The following is a 13,371-nucleotide window of genomic DNA, read 5'->3' on the forward strand; positions in this document are numbered from 1 at the left end:
GATTTTTGGGGCTTTACTTTCAGATTTTAAGGAAGAAGGAAAAATGACTTATTTTGAAAGTTAACTATATTTAAGCCTAAAATACACTAAATACCTATATATTACATTAAATAAACATTTTTACTTTACTGTTTTTACAGCCTTTTGATCAAGGAAGAATTCAGAAAATTTTCCATGCTATATGCAGCCGACTTCACACACTTAACAGATTCTCTTCTAAAGCTGCTAAATACTGATGAGAAATCCTAACTATGATAACTCTTATGACTTTTGTTAAAATTATATGGTAGAGTGTCCTGTTTTGTTAGCTGATTAAAAGTTTTTGGTACAAAATGTGAAGATGGCCAGATGATATAGTCTTCCTTTGTGTATTGAGTATTTGTGCTGGTATATTCTATGTATGTTGTGCTTCTATTAGTTCTTAATACTTAATAGTTGGCCGCCCACTATTTTTCTTCCCAAATAAGGGAATTCAAAGAATGTAAATATTCCTTCACGGTATTTGGTCCATCTCAATGGTTTATATAAAATTTATAAATTAAGTACCTTGGAAACGTTGTAGAAAAAAGGAAATTTTCTGTTTTTTAGAATTATTTCTGTCTTGTGCCTAAAGATATCTTTCAGTTAATAACAAAACTGAGAAAATCTGTACATAGTTTTAAAATTCAGTTTGTTTTGGAATCCTGAGGAGGAGCTCGAACTTTTAAAACAAGACAGCCTTCTTGTTTCCTGAAACCAATCGCCACTTTAACGCTTATCTGTAGAAGACTGACAACTAAAAATAATTTGTCACTATGTATATTAATTTAACTAGTAACAGATATAAGATTGAAATAACAGTACAGATGTATGCTAAAGTAAATATTAACAGATTGGTCATATTAGAAACCACTTAATCCTCTAGGGGTACGTGTTCATGTGTCTGTGTGTGTGTGTAATTTGGAAAGGAATGGTTAATATCTGTCTCTTATCCTTGCTCCTACTCTCTAACTAGGGTCACTTTAACCCACAGGCTGGTCACCCTCCCTAACCCCTTTGCTAATGAGTGGTGGTCCTGCCCCCCTGGCTGGCAGGCCCACCCTTCTTCAGCAAGCTGCTGCCCAGGGAAATGTCACTTTATTATCAATGCTGCTTAATGAAGAAGGACTGGACATTAATTACTCCTGTGAAGATGGCCATTCTGCCTTGTATTCTGCTGCTAAGAATGGACATACAGGTAAAGATGGTACCTTCTTACTTCACTGTATCACCCTCTTGCAAAAGGATGATGAGTTAAAAGCACTGTAGCCATTATTATGAGCAAAATTACTATTTCACATTTTCTCTTCCAGGTGAAATAAAAAACTTTTTTTTTTACATGATTTAAAGTTTTGTAAACATTTAAAAATCCAATTTGGACAGTTCAGTAACAATGTAAAATTTTGCAGCTAGCAAAAAGTTGTCTTTGTTTTATGCACAGTAAAATGTATTGTGTGCCTAGAAGTTTGGGGTCTAGTAACTGTAAAACACATTTTGAATAAAGCCCCCATCTGTGATCGCTTTGGCCAGGACAAAATAGCCCTAATTTGTCACTTAGAAATGGCTGATGTCTGTGAAAGTAAAGCCGTAGGGCTTTAGCATATGCTGCAGTGAGGGAAAGTTTTAGTAGTTAGGAAAGATCATGGGTCTGAAATTGTTCTGTAGTTAGAACCAATTTATAGTTATTTGAATTTTTTAAGAGAACTGAGAGGTTGTGCAACTATACACGACATATTGATGAAGTTGGGGAATTAATCTTGTTCCTTAAAAAGCAAATCTTATAGTCAAATATACTAAAACATAACAATAGTGCAAATAAAGACATGATCTGATGGCAAATGCAAAGTTAGATAGTAGGCATATATAAGCCATGTGATCCTTGGTGAATTCACATAATGTGGCTTTCTTGGAAGTTTCAGAGCTTCAGTGTGTTCCAGTGGGCTGCATAGAACATTCTAGGGAACTACAGTATGAGAACTCATTATTTTAAAACTGTTTTGGAGTACTTCTTCCAAAGTACAGTAGGAATTTCCTCTAATATAGAGAAATGCAGTCTAGTAAATAACATGTGGAACGTAGGTCTAAGTGGTATTCATGCTTGAGTCTGGTGACTTTCTAGAGGTTCTCCTTAATATTCATTCAGGGAGTTAAGTCTAAGATGACCACAACATGAAAGCATTTTAATGATTAAATTAAACACCAGAAAGTAAGATTTAACTATTTAAATACCAAGAATGGTATTTCAGTTTAGTCAAAGAATTTTATTTTCCATCCAGTAACATTTTTTTCTGGGATTGTCTGATGGAGAAACCTGGTAAAACATTCTCTGACATACGACTCTCCTTTCGCTCATCAGTCACTCTTCCCCCGGGCGCCCCCCAAAAATGAAAGAAACCTTGTCTTAGTTGATGAGTCTGGGGTATATGATCCTGGGGGAAAGAGGCTTCTTTTCCTTCATAATAGCCTGTGGAATCTTATATCGACCCTGAAAGAAATGTCAGATGAGCTGTGCATGAGAGAGGTCCCTTGGGGTTAGTATCTGTCTACAGCCTGTATAGAATTTGGCTCATGGTGAATCTAAGTGGGAAATTAAAATGGCTTTCTATTAAAATCCATAGACTGTGTGAGATTGCTGCTGAATGCAGAAGCCCAAGTCAATGCTGCTGATAAAAATGGCTTCACACCCTTGTGTGCTGCAGCTGCTCAGGGACATTTCAAGTAAGTGATGCTCTTAATCCCTTTTTTTCCCCTTCATGAAAAGAGCCTCTTTATGATTTGCACATATATTTTAGTTCTGGCTGAATGTGTAAACTAGTACTTAAGATCCTTTGGCAAGTAAATTCAACTAAACATCTTTGAGAATTTAAATGCAAAGGAGGATCCTAAATTTGCTCTTCTTAATAATAGATAGTTGTATATTGGGAAGTGAAGAAGAGGAATATGCTGTTTCCAAACCTCGTGTGAATGAACTTGCTTCCGAAGAGGAAGATTATTTTTAGCCTATCAACATAAAGTCATCCCTCCTGTCTGTGGGGGATTGGTTCCAGGACCACCCACAGATGCCACAATGCGAGAATACTCTGAGTCTGTTATATAAAATGCTGCAGTATTTACATATAATCTACGCACATCCCCCTGTACACTTTAAATCATCTCTGGTTACTTATAATACCTAATACAATGTAAATGCTATGTAAATAGCTGCGAGCATGTGGCAAATTCAGGTTTTGCTTTTTGTAACTTCCTAGGATTTTTTTTCCAAGTATTTTCCATCTGGGGTTGGTTGAACTCATAAATGTGAAACCTGCACATATGGACAGTCTACTGTGTATGTGGTTATGTAATGGATTGTTACACACTTCATTGTTCACTATTTTCCACCACCTCAACACACACACACGTTATTTATTATTATAAATTGTTCGAGTATGCACCTTGCTTTATCATTTTTAAAAAAAATTGAAGCAGGAACTTACATGCTTAAAGAAGTTAGAGCACAAAATCAAAAAGAGCCTGTAATTAGAATATACATAAGTTTAGCAGTGATTTCTTCAGTTGCTTAAATAAGTCAGTTGAATAGAGAGATAACTTTTTGTAATCAAGTGATATTTTAATAATATTGATAGAATATAGCTAAATTGCTTTCTTTGCCTGTGCTGAAATGGTAGTCTGCGGAGGATGAAAGCTGTTTTCAACTTTTAACTTTTACTATCCGAACAGAAATGTTTCATTAACAAACATTAATTAGCGTTAAGCAATTAACAAATCTCAGAATTCTTGACATAAGGTTTTTCAGTTTCACACTGCTGTCATTCTTTTGTAAATATGAATTTTTAAAAGTTCAAAATGCATCCTTAATATATGTATTACTTTTTTTCTGCATGTTGAACATATATCTCATCACTCTGAATTTATTATTGCTGATCAGAACTGTTGATTTTGCTGCCGCCTTTTTGCATGTATTCTGAGTCCTCCAGAAAAGATTCTTCTTCTGGACTATCCTTTGCCTTTCCTGCCAGTAGGCAATCTGTAGGGCTACTTGCTTGGATAGTGTAGCAGTCATGGGAATGGAGGCACGGATGGATTTGCAAAAAGGGAGAACCCCGGGGAAAGGCAGGGAGGCTTGGTTAATTTAAATGTATATGAGATACACATCAATATGTAACTTATTTTTTCTAACGTATAAACAAATCGAATGTTGCCAGAGGAAGCCAAGAGAAAGCCTGCCTCTGAGCAAAAACCCAAAGATGTTCATTGCTTCTTCACTGGGTTATGATTTATTCCTCTTTTCTAAATTTATTCTCATCTAATTTTGCAAACTGTAGTCAGTTCCTAAGTGCCATGAAGTCTTGAATTCACCTCATTGCTGTCCTTCCTGATTCTCGGGGCAATGTATTTCTGCTGAACTGTGTCTTTTTTCCTTGTAAACTAGCCCCATTGCAGGGGGGCAAAACAGCCTTTGCTGCCTTTTCTCCCCCAAATGGCCCTTTCCTCCGTCTCCCTGCCTTTTATAGTGGAGGCACATGGTGCCCTGCTGTCTGCGCTATTTATAATTATTTTCTCAAGTGAAAATCTCAGAATGACTCAGCAGCCTGACTCTTTTCCAGGTTCAAACTATTTTGAACCACAAATAATATATATGTCAAGCACAGTTAAACATATTCCAAGGACTCTACTTTTATAGGTTGTTTACAGAGAAGTGTCGTAAACCAGGTATTCACCCTTGATCAAAGCTGTTGTTTTAAATTTTCATGGGAGTAATTAAAATATCTTCCAGCCTTCTTAAAATAGTATCTATATAATAAGACCAGTAATAATTGAGATTATATATATATAATAATTCATGTAATAAATAAAGATACAGAATTCCTCTAGCAGTATTTGCTTTTTTTAATATCTTGGTCAAGTGGTACTTCAGACGTCAAACTGAGTTTGTATATAATTAATCATACTGTTGTGTTTAGGTGTGTAGAATTATTAATTGCATATGATGCTAATATTAATCATGCTGCTGATGGAGGACAGACACCTCTATACCTGGCCTGTAAAAATGGAAATAAAGAATGTATTAAACTCTTGTTGGAAGCTGGAACTGACCGAAGTGTAAAAACCAGAGTGAGTACCTGTATTTTGTATTTTGTCCTCTAATTACAATATGTCTGCAAACTCTGCAGTTCAAAAAATAAAATAAGTTAAAATACAGGTTGCTTTGTTTTGTTTAAAGTTTTGTTTTGCTTTGAATATGTTGGATCCTCATGGTCTGACCTCTGTTTATCTGATTATTCAAAGCTTGTTAGTTAGCCTTTCTTTTTAGAGGTAGTCGGTGTAGTACCAGGGACTTGTAAGCCATCGACAAAGGTCAGCTGTCATTCATTGAGTTGTCGTCATCATCCACAGTAGTGCTCACTTGTAATGTGTATAAACAGGAAGCAGATTTGTGGCAGGACAGTGCCCATTGGCAGGACTTAGAGGAAGGTTATTTGTGCTCACTATTCCTCACAGAGCTGACCTTTGTTTTTGCTGAGATTATGCAGCGTCTCACAGAGTTCAAGGTCATTGTTTAATTTGCCTCAGAACTTGAAGCACTGTGTGTGGAAGTCCAGTATGGAACCTAATAGGTTGAAGTAGCTTTGACTCCGTCCCACACAGTCCTGCTGCCTGCTGTACTGGGTGCACAGGTGAAGCCGGATTTAGAAATTGAAGAAATGTAGAGTCTGATTCACAAGAACAGTCCTTTGATACGACTTCTGCCTCAGCACACAAAAATGCATTTGAAACAAGTTCCTCCATTCGCCGTCCTAAGTTGGCCTTTATCATCCTATCATGATAGACTTGAAGACCAAGAATCAGCCCTTCACACCCTGACATGCATTTCTTCAGTGGGGGCCCATCTAAGGGCTGGCAGGTTTATGGGACCCACTCTTCACTGGGCTCAGGAATTTTTTTCCTGCAGTTTCCCAGGAGGTTAAAAGTATAATAATTACCACCCTATAGCATATTCATGATGAATGACAAGTGTAGACATCTTAATTGCCAAGATTATCTGAACCTTGGATTTCTTCTGTTAATAGAGAATTAACTATACTGTGCATCCATTTCACAGGAATCACCCTTAAAATTTTCTAGGATAGAAAGGTATATTGTATATTTTAAGGTCACTCTTAGATACTGGATTTTCTTAAGTTTTCAAAAGTAAACTCACAAATAATAGTATAATAGGAATGTAATATAAGCTAGGTATAGACATTTTCCATTGAGTCCTAGGGCTAGAGCTTTTTTTCTTTACTTTCTATTTATTTTTTGAAAATCTGAGAAAATAGTCCAGTGTTACTCTTTTTCATGTTGTTTTATATATTTAAGAAATCTGTGGTACTACACATACTTACGGAGGAGGCAGTGGCACCCCACTCCAGTACTCTTGCCTGGAGAATCCCATGGATGGAGGAGCCTGGTGGGCTGCAGTCCATGGGGTCGCTAAGAGTCAGACACGACTGAGCGACTTCAGTTTCACTTTTCACTTTCATGCATTGGAGAAGGAAATGGCAACCCACTCCAGTGTTCTTGCTTGGACAATCCCAGGGACGGGGGAGCCTGGTGGGCTTCCGTCTGTGGGGTCGCACAGAGTCGGACACGCTGAGGTGACTTAGCAGCAGCAGCAGCACACATACTTATTATAAAATTCTACCTTATATATGAAAAAGGAATGAATTTTACATCAATATCTGAATGAAAAATAAGTAGTGCAACATAAAAATTGAAGTCACATCCTGTAAGTTAGAGAACACAGAAATCCATGCTCTCAAACTAATTGTCGATGAACTGAATGAAATCTTTAGAAGTACAGAGGCTCCAAAGTACAGAGATAAACAGCATAATTGATAAAGGACCTTAAGGGAATAATTAATTATTTCGCACAACTTTTAATAAGAAATCAAAGGGGAATGAAGGATTTTAAGTTTTTCTGAAATGATTACATGGCCTTTGTAATATAAGGAAGGTCAAGAGCACTTACACTCTATTGCCTAATTAAGGCTGATTCCCAAGGAAAGGTATCCACAGCCCAACAAAGAACAAGCTATGAAACACTTTGCCTGCGTGGGATATTCCCAAGGACTATGTGATATTCCAGCTACTGCCAGCCATGGTCTTGCCTTAGCCAAGTTGATTCTGATGATGTGAAGTACAGAACCAGAGAAAAAGCCACAACATTGAGGAAGAGCTTTAGCAAATGATCAGATGACTCAGTCTAAATGTAGATTGTTACCATTTATTGTCTGTTTTCCTCTCTGTCTTCTACCCCATTATTTTTGTTTTTTGAAGTGTACTATCAATTCAATTCAGTCCAGTTCAGTCACTCAGTCGTGTCTGACTCTTTGTGACTCCATGGACTGCAGCTTGCCAGGCTTACCTGTCCATTACCAACTCCTGGAGCTTACTCAGACTCACGTCCATCGAGTCGGTGATGCCATCCAACCATCTCATCCTCTGTCATCCCCTTCTCCTCCCAACTTCAGTCTTTCCCAGCATCAGGGTCTTTTCCAGTGAGTCAGTTCTTTGCATCAGGTAGCCAAAGTATTGGAGTTTCCAGCATCAGTCCTTCCAATGAATATTCAGGACGGATTTCCTTTAGGATGGACTGGTTTGATCTACTTGCAGACAAAGGGACTCTCAAGAGTCTTCTCCAGCACCACAGTTCAAAAGCATCAGTTCTATTCATTGGAAAAAATTTAGTGTAGCAGTATGAAATACCAAATGAAAAAAAAAAAAAAATAGGCTAGAGGGAAAATAAAACCAAAATACGTATCACAGAAATAATCATCAATTCTTTTATGATAGTCTTAAAAATCTAATGAAGATGGATACCTGAGTAGAAGGCAGACATCTCTCTATATAAAAATGAGAGACTACAGAGGTTTGTGACATTGCACAGCAGACAGGGATCAAGACCATCCCCATGGAAAAGAAATGCAAAAAAGCAAAATGGCTGTCTGGGGAGGCCTTACAAATAGCTGTGAATAGAAGAAAAGCGAAAAGCAAAGGAGAAAAGGAAAGATACAAGCATCTGAATGCAGAGTTCCAAAGAACAGCAAGAAAAGAAAGCCTTCCTCAGTGATCAATGCAAAGAAATAGAGGAAAACAACAGAATGGGAAAGACTAGAGATCTCTTCAAGAAAATTAGAGAGACCAAGGGAACATTTCATGCAAAGATGGGCTCAATAAAGGACAGAAATGGTATGGACCTAACAGAAGCAGAAGATGTTAAGAAGAGGTGGCAAGAATACACAGAAGAACTGTACAAAAAAGATATTCATGACCCAGATAATTACGATGGTGTGATCACTCACCTAGAGCCAGACATCCTGGAATGTGAAGTCAATTGGGCCTTAGAAAGCATCACTACGAACAAAGCTAGTGGAGGTGATGGAATTCCAGTTGAGCTATTTCAAATCCTGAAAGATGATGCTGTGAAAGTGCTGCACTCAATATGCCAGCACATTTGGAAAACTCAGCAGTGGCCACAGGACTGGAAAAGGTCAGTTTTCATTCTAATCCCAAAGAAAGGCAATGCCAAAGAATGCTCAAACTACCGCACAATTGCACTCATCTCACAAGCTAGTAAAGTAATGCTCAAAATTCTCCAAGCCAGGCTTCAGCAATACGTGAACCGTGAACTTCCAGATGTTCAAGCTGGTTTTAGAAAAGGCAGAGGAACCAGAGATCAAATTGCCAATATCTGCTGGATCATGGAAAAAGCAAGAGAGTTCCAGAAAAACATCTATTTCTGCTTTATTGACTATGCCAAAGCCTTTGACTGTGTGGATCACAATCAACTGTGGAAAATTCTGAAAGAGATGGGGATATCAGACCTCTTGAGAAATCTGTATGCAGGTCAGGAAGCAACAGTTAGAACTGGACATGGAACAACAGACTGGTTCCAAATAGAAAAAGGAGTATGTCAAGGCTGTATATTGTCACCCTGCTTATTTAACTTCTGTGCTGAGTACATCATGAGAAACCCTAGACTGGAAGAAACACAATCTGGAATCAAGATTGCCGGGAGAAATATCAATAATCAAAAATCTCAGATATGCAGATGATATCACCCTTATGGCAGAAAGTGAAGAGGAACTAAAAAGCCTCTTGATGAAAGTGAAAGTGGAGAGTGAAAAAGTTGGCTTAAAGCTCAACATTCAGAAAACGAAGATCATGGCATGTGATCCCATCACTTCATGGGAAATAGATGGGGAAACAGTTAAAACAGTGTCAGACTTTATTTTTTTGGGCTCCAAAATCACTGCAGATGGTGACTGCAGCCATGAAATTAAAAGACGCTTACTCCTTGGAAGGAAAGTTATGACCAACCTAGATAGCATATTCAAAAGCAGAGACATTACTTTGCCAACAAAAGTCTGTCTAGTCAAGGCTATGGTTTTTCCTGTGGTCATGTATGGATGTGAGAGTTGGACTGTGAAGAAGGCTGAGCGCTGAAGAATTGATGCTTTTGAACTGTGGTGTTGGAGAAGACTCTTGAGAGTCCCTTGGACTACAAGGAGATCCAAGCAGTCCATTCTGAAGGAGATCAGCCCTGGGATTTCTTTGGAGGGAATGATGCTGAAGCTGAAACTCCAGTACTTTGGCCACCTCATGCGAAGAGTTGACTTATTGGAAAAGACTCTGATACTGGGAGGGATTGGGGGCGGGAGGAGAAGGGGACGACAGAGGATGAGATGGCTGGATGGCATCACTGACTCGATGGACGTGAGTCTGGGTGAACTCCGGGAGTTGGTGATGGACAGGGAGACCTGGCGTGCTGCGATTCATGGGGTTGCAAAGAGTTGGACATGACTGAGCGACTGAACTGAACTGAACAGAGGGGATCAAGATTTTCCTTAGAATAGAGTTTGTCAAACTTCAGTGCATCAGAGTTGCCCAGACGGCTGGTAAAACAGAATGCAGGGCCCCACCCCTTGAGATTTCTGATTCAGTAGTCTGGGATGAGGCTCAACAATTTACATTTCTAACAAGTTCACAGTTGGTGCTGATGGTGCGGATCAGGGAACCACACTTTGAGAACTGCTACCCTAAAAAAAAAAAATTCTGAGTCTGTTCTAACAACCAGCTAAGTGGATGATTGGGGCTTCAAAGTAATATGTTCTAGAGAATGGGCCCAATATTTTAGTTGGAACAGTTTCTAAGCTTGCATTTACCAGTGTCCATCTGCAATCCCAGAGAGGCCCATAGAGGCCGATAGATAAAGTTATTTGACTTTGTTTTTCCTTTATGTCTGCCTTTTCCATATTATCTAGAATCTTTCCTTCTGGAATCAGTGGCATAAAATTTTAAGATGACTAAAATTAGCACACTTCCCTATAAGTAGAGTTGGCTTATTATATTTGGATATAAATTTTTAAAAATGTGTATGCTGAAGTTCATTCTTTCATAATATTAAGTTGAGATTTTGTTTTACCATATATAATGCATATTTACCAGGCTGGGTATTACTAACTCACTCCAAATGGTTGAGTGTTAAGAAGAAACTCTTACAAAATAGCAGACATGAGTCAGAGCTATGGAAAAGGCACTAATTGACAGAGGTCTGAGAGAACCTAGCTCATCGATGATATTCAGGATTGGAATGCCTGCTTTTCCTGTCTCAGTGGTCCATGGCCAAGAATATTTAGATGTGAACTTTAAATAACACTGCTCTCAACATTCATGTTGTAATCAACTCCTTCCCCCTGGTTGTTTTATTTTCAGGATGGCTGGACACCAATTCATGCAGCCGTGGACACTGGTAATGTGGACAGCCTCAAGCTTCTTATGTACCACAGAGCCCCAGCCCATGGAAACAAGTTGCAGGAGGAGCCCGGGTTGGCCATCTTAGACTTGGATCAAGAAGAAGAGCATCATGAAGGCACATCCAAGCCTGTTGTTCCTGCAGACCTCATCAACCACGCTGACAGTGAAGGCTGGACTGCTGCCCATATTGCTGCTTCAAAGGGTTTTAAGGTGTGTCTGGTAGCAGCTGGCCTCATTATACAGTTGTAATTTGGTGAGTGGCAAAGTTGGCTGCTGTTGGCTGAGTGTATTTTGCTTGACTAATTGGAGACTGAGCAGCACTATTTTTGGAAATGATCAGCTTCCAGTAAGAACCAACTATATTTTTTGTCCAGCAGATATTTACCATCAAGCGTATATGAGATGTCATAAAAATCAGTTTGGAGTTTGTTAACAAATGTGGGAGTAATTCCAGACATTTTATCTCATTAAAATTAGGAAGAGAAATTGGATATTGATTGAGGCCTCAAGATTGTTTGAGTTAGTACCAAGGCCATGCAATAATTTTGAGGGAGAACCAGGATTCAGGTACACATGTTCTGTACTCTCAACTCCCTCACTATGCACTCTCTGTGCTGTCTCATGATTCATAAGAGAGAGTTCTAGATTTCACTCTTTCGAGAAAGATTGTGATTATTAAAGAAATAACATGGCATAGGAAGCCATCCATTCATGCTTCTTTTTCCATTTAAATCACTTTAGCAATATTGCTTTAACAATGAAAAGCTATCAGGAAGCTGAGTGCAAGGCATTATGGAAGCTAACATTTGTAGGAATCATTTATGTGATAAGGTAACTCCTAGTTCAGTGGCAGGAGTGCAAAATACAAGACAAGCATAGGATAAGAGAAGCACAGAAAATTTAAAACAAGGATAGTAGACATGTATTTGAAACAATACAAAAATGTAAATTCTTATTTTTTGCAAGACAGAATGCATGTATTTCAGGGAGCAGAGCCGTGGAATATTAGGCTCAGAAATGACTCATTCTGGAGGAGATAGAAATGATTTTGGCCTTGCAGGCTGGGTTACATTTGTCACCCATCACTGGGAGAGGAGAGTAGTTCAGATGCAGGGAACAGTAGGAATGGTATGGAAGTAGAGAGGCTCCAGTTGAGCTATGAAGAGTGGTGAGAAGACAAGACTAGGAGTTTCATAGTATGGCACAGGCCTTCGGTGATGCACTGAGTTTTATTTACTAGACAGTAAAACTGTTGAAAAGTTCGTACAAAGGAACAAAAGAATCATCTCTATAGTTTAAATTGCTTGATTGAGCAATGACATTTAGAAGATTTGGGATTATGAGAACGTTGATGGCAGGGAGAGAGACTAGGTGAAAGATGATGAGACTGGTAGAAATCATAAGAGAGGTCACAGAGTAGAAATGTCCAAGAACTGCAGACAGATTAGACGCATTGAATGAATGGGATGAATAGAAGGATCATAGTTACGTTCCCAGAAAGAGGAAAGAAGAGGTGTTGTTGTGATCCAGCAGATAGAATGTGGGTTTAGGCATGCTGAATTTAATGCTGGGACGTGTTCATCCAGATGGAGATATCTGGAAATAGCTAGAAATGTGCATTTGGAGCTCCTGGTTGGTAACTTCCTGTGTTATGATCTAGAGCAGAAGCTGTTCATCTTGGACTTGGGTGTTTTTGAAACAAGTGAGAAACAGGAATGAGTCAGTCCAGTGTGGAGGTATTGCTTGGTAGTAGTAGTTTACTCCCGATTATCCTTTAAAAAAAAAAAAACCTACAGTAATTATATGAGCTTGATATTTGTGTATTGATTTGAATGGAATGCAATGACATTTGACATAAAAGTACTTGGAAGGCAAAGATGGGAAATATGAAAGGCTTAAATTTGAATAGGCATAAGTAATCTAGGACAGTGAATCTCATTTGATGGAGAAAATGTATGTTGCAGGGGTGGTTTTTTTACTTACCTCCCTCTTCTAGAAAATCTCAGAGTATAATGTGAAAGGTTACTGACAGTGGTAGGCTGTTCATACGCTCAACCTGAAGGCAAGAAAAAAAGAATATGAAACCTGAGCATCACTGAGAGGAGCTCTCCCTCCAGGTTGAGTAACCCTTTAGGGTGGGGGCTTATGGTGCCACTCAGCTCCTCCTTTATGAACTCCTCATTAGGCTTGGTGGTTTCATGGCTGAAGATGGTATCTTCATGGATTCCCAGGCCCTTGGCAACGTGGATGCTCTGTCAAGGGAAATAGAATTTCTCATATCTAATATGACTCTTCCAATAGTCTCTTATTTTAAGAATTTAAGATAAATTTTGAACCTGTGGCGGATTCATTTTGATATTTGGCAAAACTAATACAATTATGTAAAGTTTAAAAAAAAAAAAAATAAATAAAATTGGAGGAAAAAAATAAATAAATAAATTTTGAATAAGAAGAGAGATTTTAGAAAGTAAGCGTGGCTGACAACATTGACACACTGCAAAGAAAAATAATAGATTAAAATAACAGGCTTTTTTTTTTTTTTTTTTTTGCCCT

At 38.4% G+C, this 13,371-nt stretch overlaps 1 protein-coding gene across 4 annotated transcripts in view; it reads left to right on the forward strand.

Annotated features, from left to right (window-relative positions):
- The window catches only part of CTTNBP2 (cortactin binding protein 2), a 168,998-nt gene that overhangs the window by 90,252 nt on the left and 65,375 nt on the right, over window positions 1-13,371 (forward strand). For all 4 annotated transcript variants that reach the window (XR_011566233.1, XM_070787786.1, XM_019959427.2 and 1 more), the window contains 4 exons: window positions 1,013-1,216; window positions 2,637-2,736; window positions 4,983-5,133; window positions 10,777-11,028. Coding sequence is in view for 3 of the 4 variants with exons in the window: in XM_070787786.1 (XP_070643887.1) it covers window positions 1,013-1,216; window positions 2,637-2,736; window positions 4,983-5,133; window positions 10,777-11,028 (707 nt within the window). In the remaining variant the exon portion in view is untranslated. The remainder of the gene's footprint in view (window positions 1-1,012; window positions 1,217-2,636; window positions 2,737-4,982; window positions 5,134-10,776; window positions 11,029-13,371) is intronic.

This window comes from Bos indicus, chromosome 4, assembly GCF_029378745.1.
Source record: "Bos indicus isolate NIAB-ARS_2022 breed Sahiwal x Tharparkar chromosome 4, NIAB-ARS_B.indTharparkar_mat_pri_1.0, whole genome shotgun sequence".
In the NCBI taxonomy this organism is placed as follows: domain Eukaryota; kingdom Metazoa; phylum Chordata; class Mammalia; order Artiodactyla; family Bovidae; genus Bos; species Bos indicus.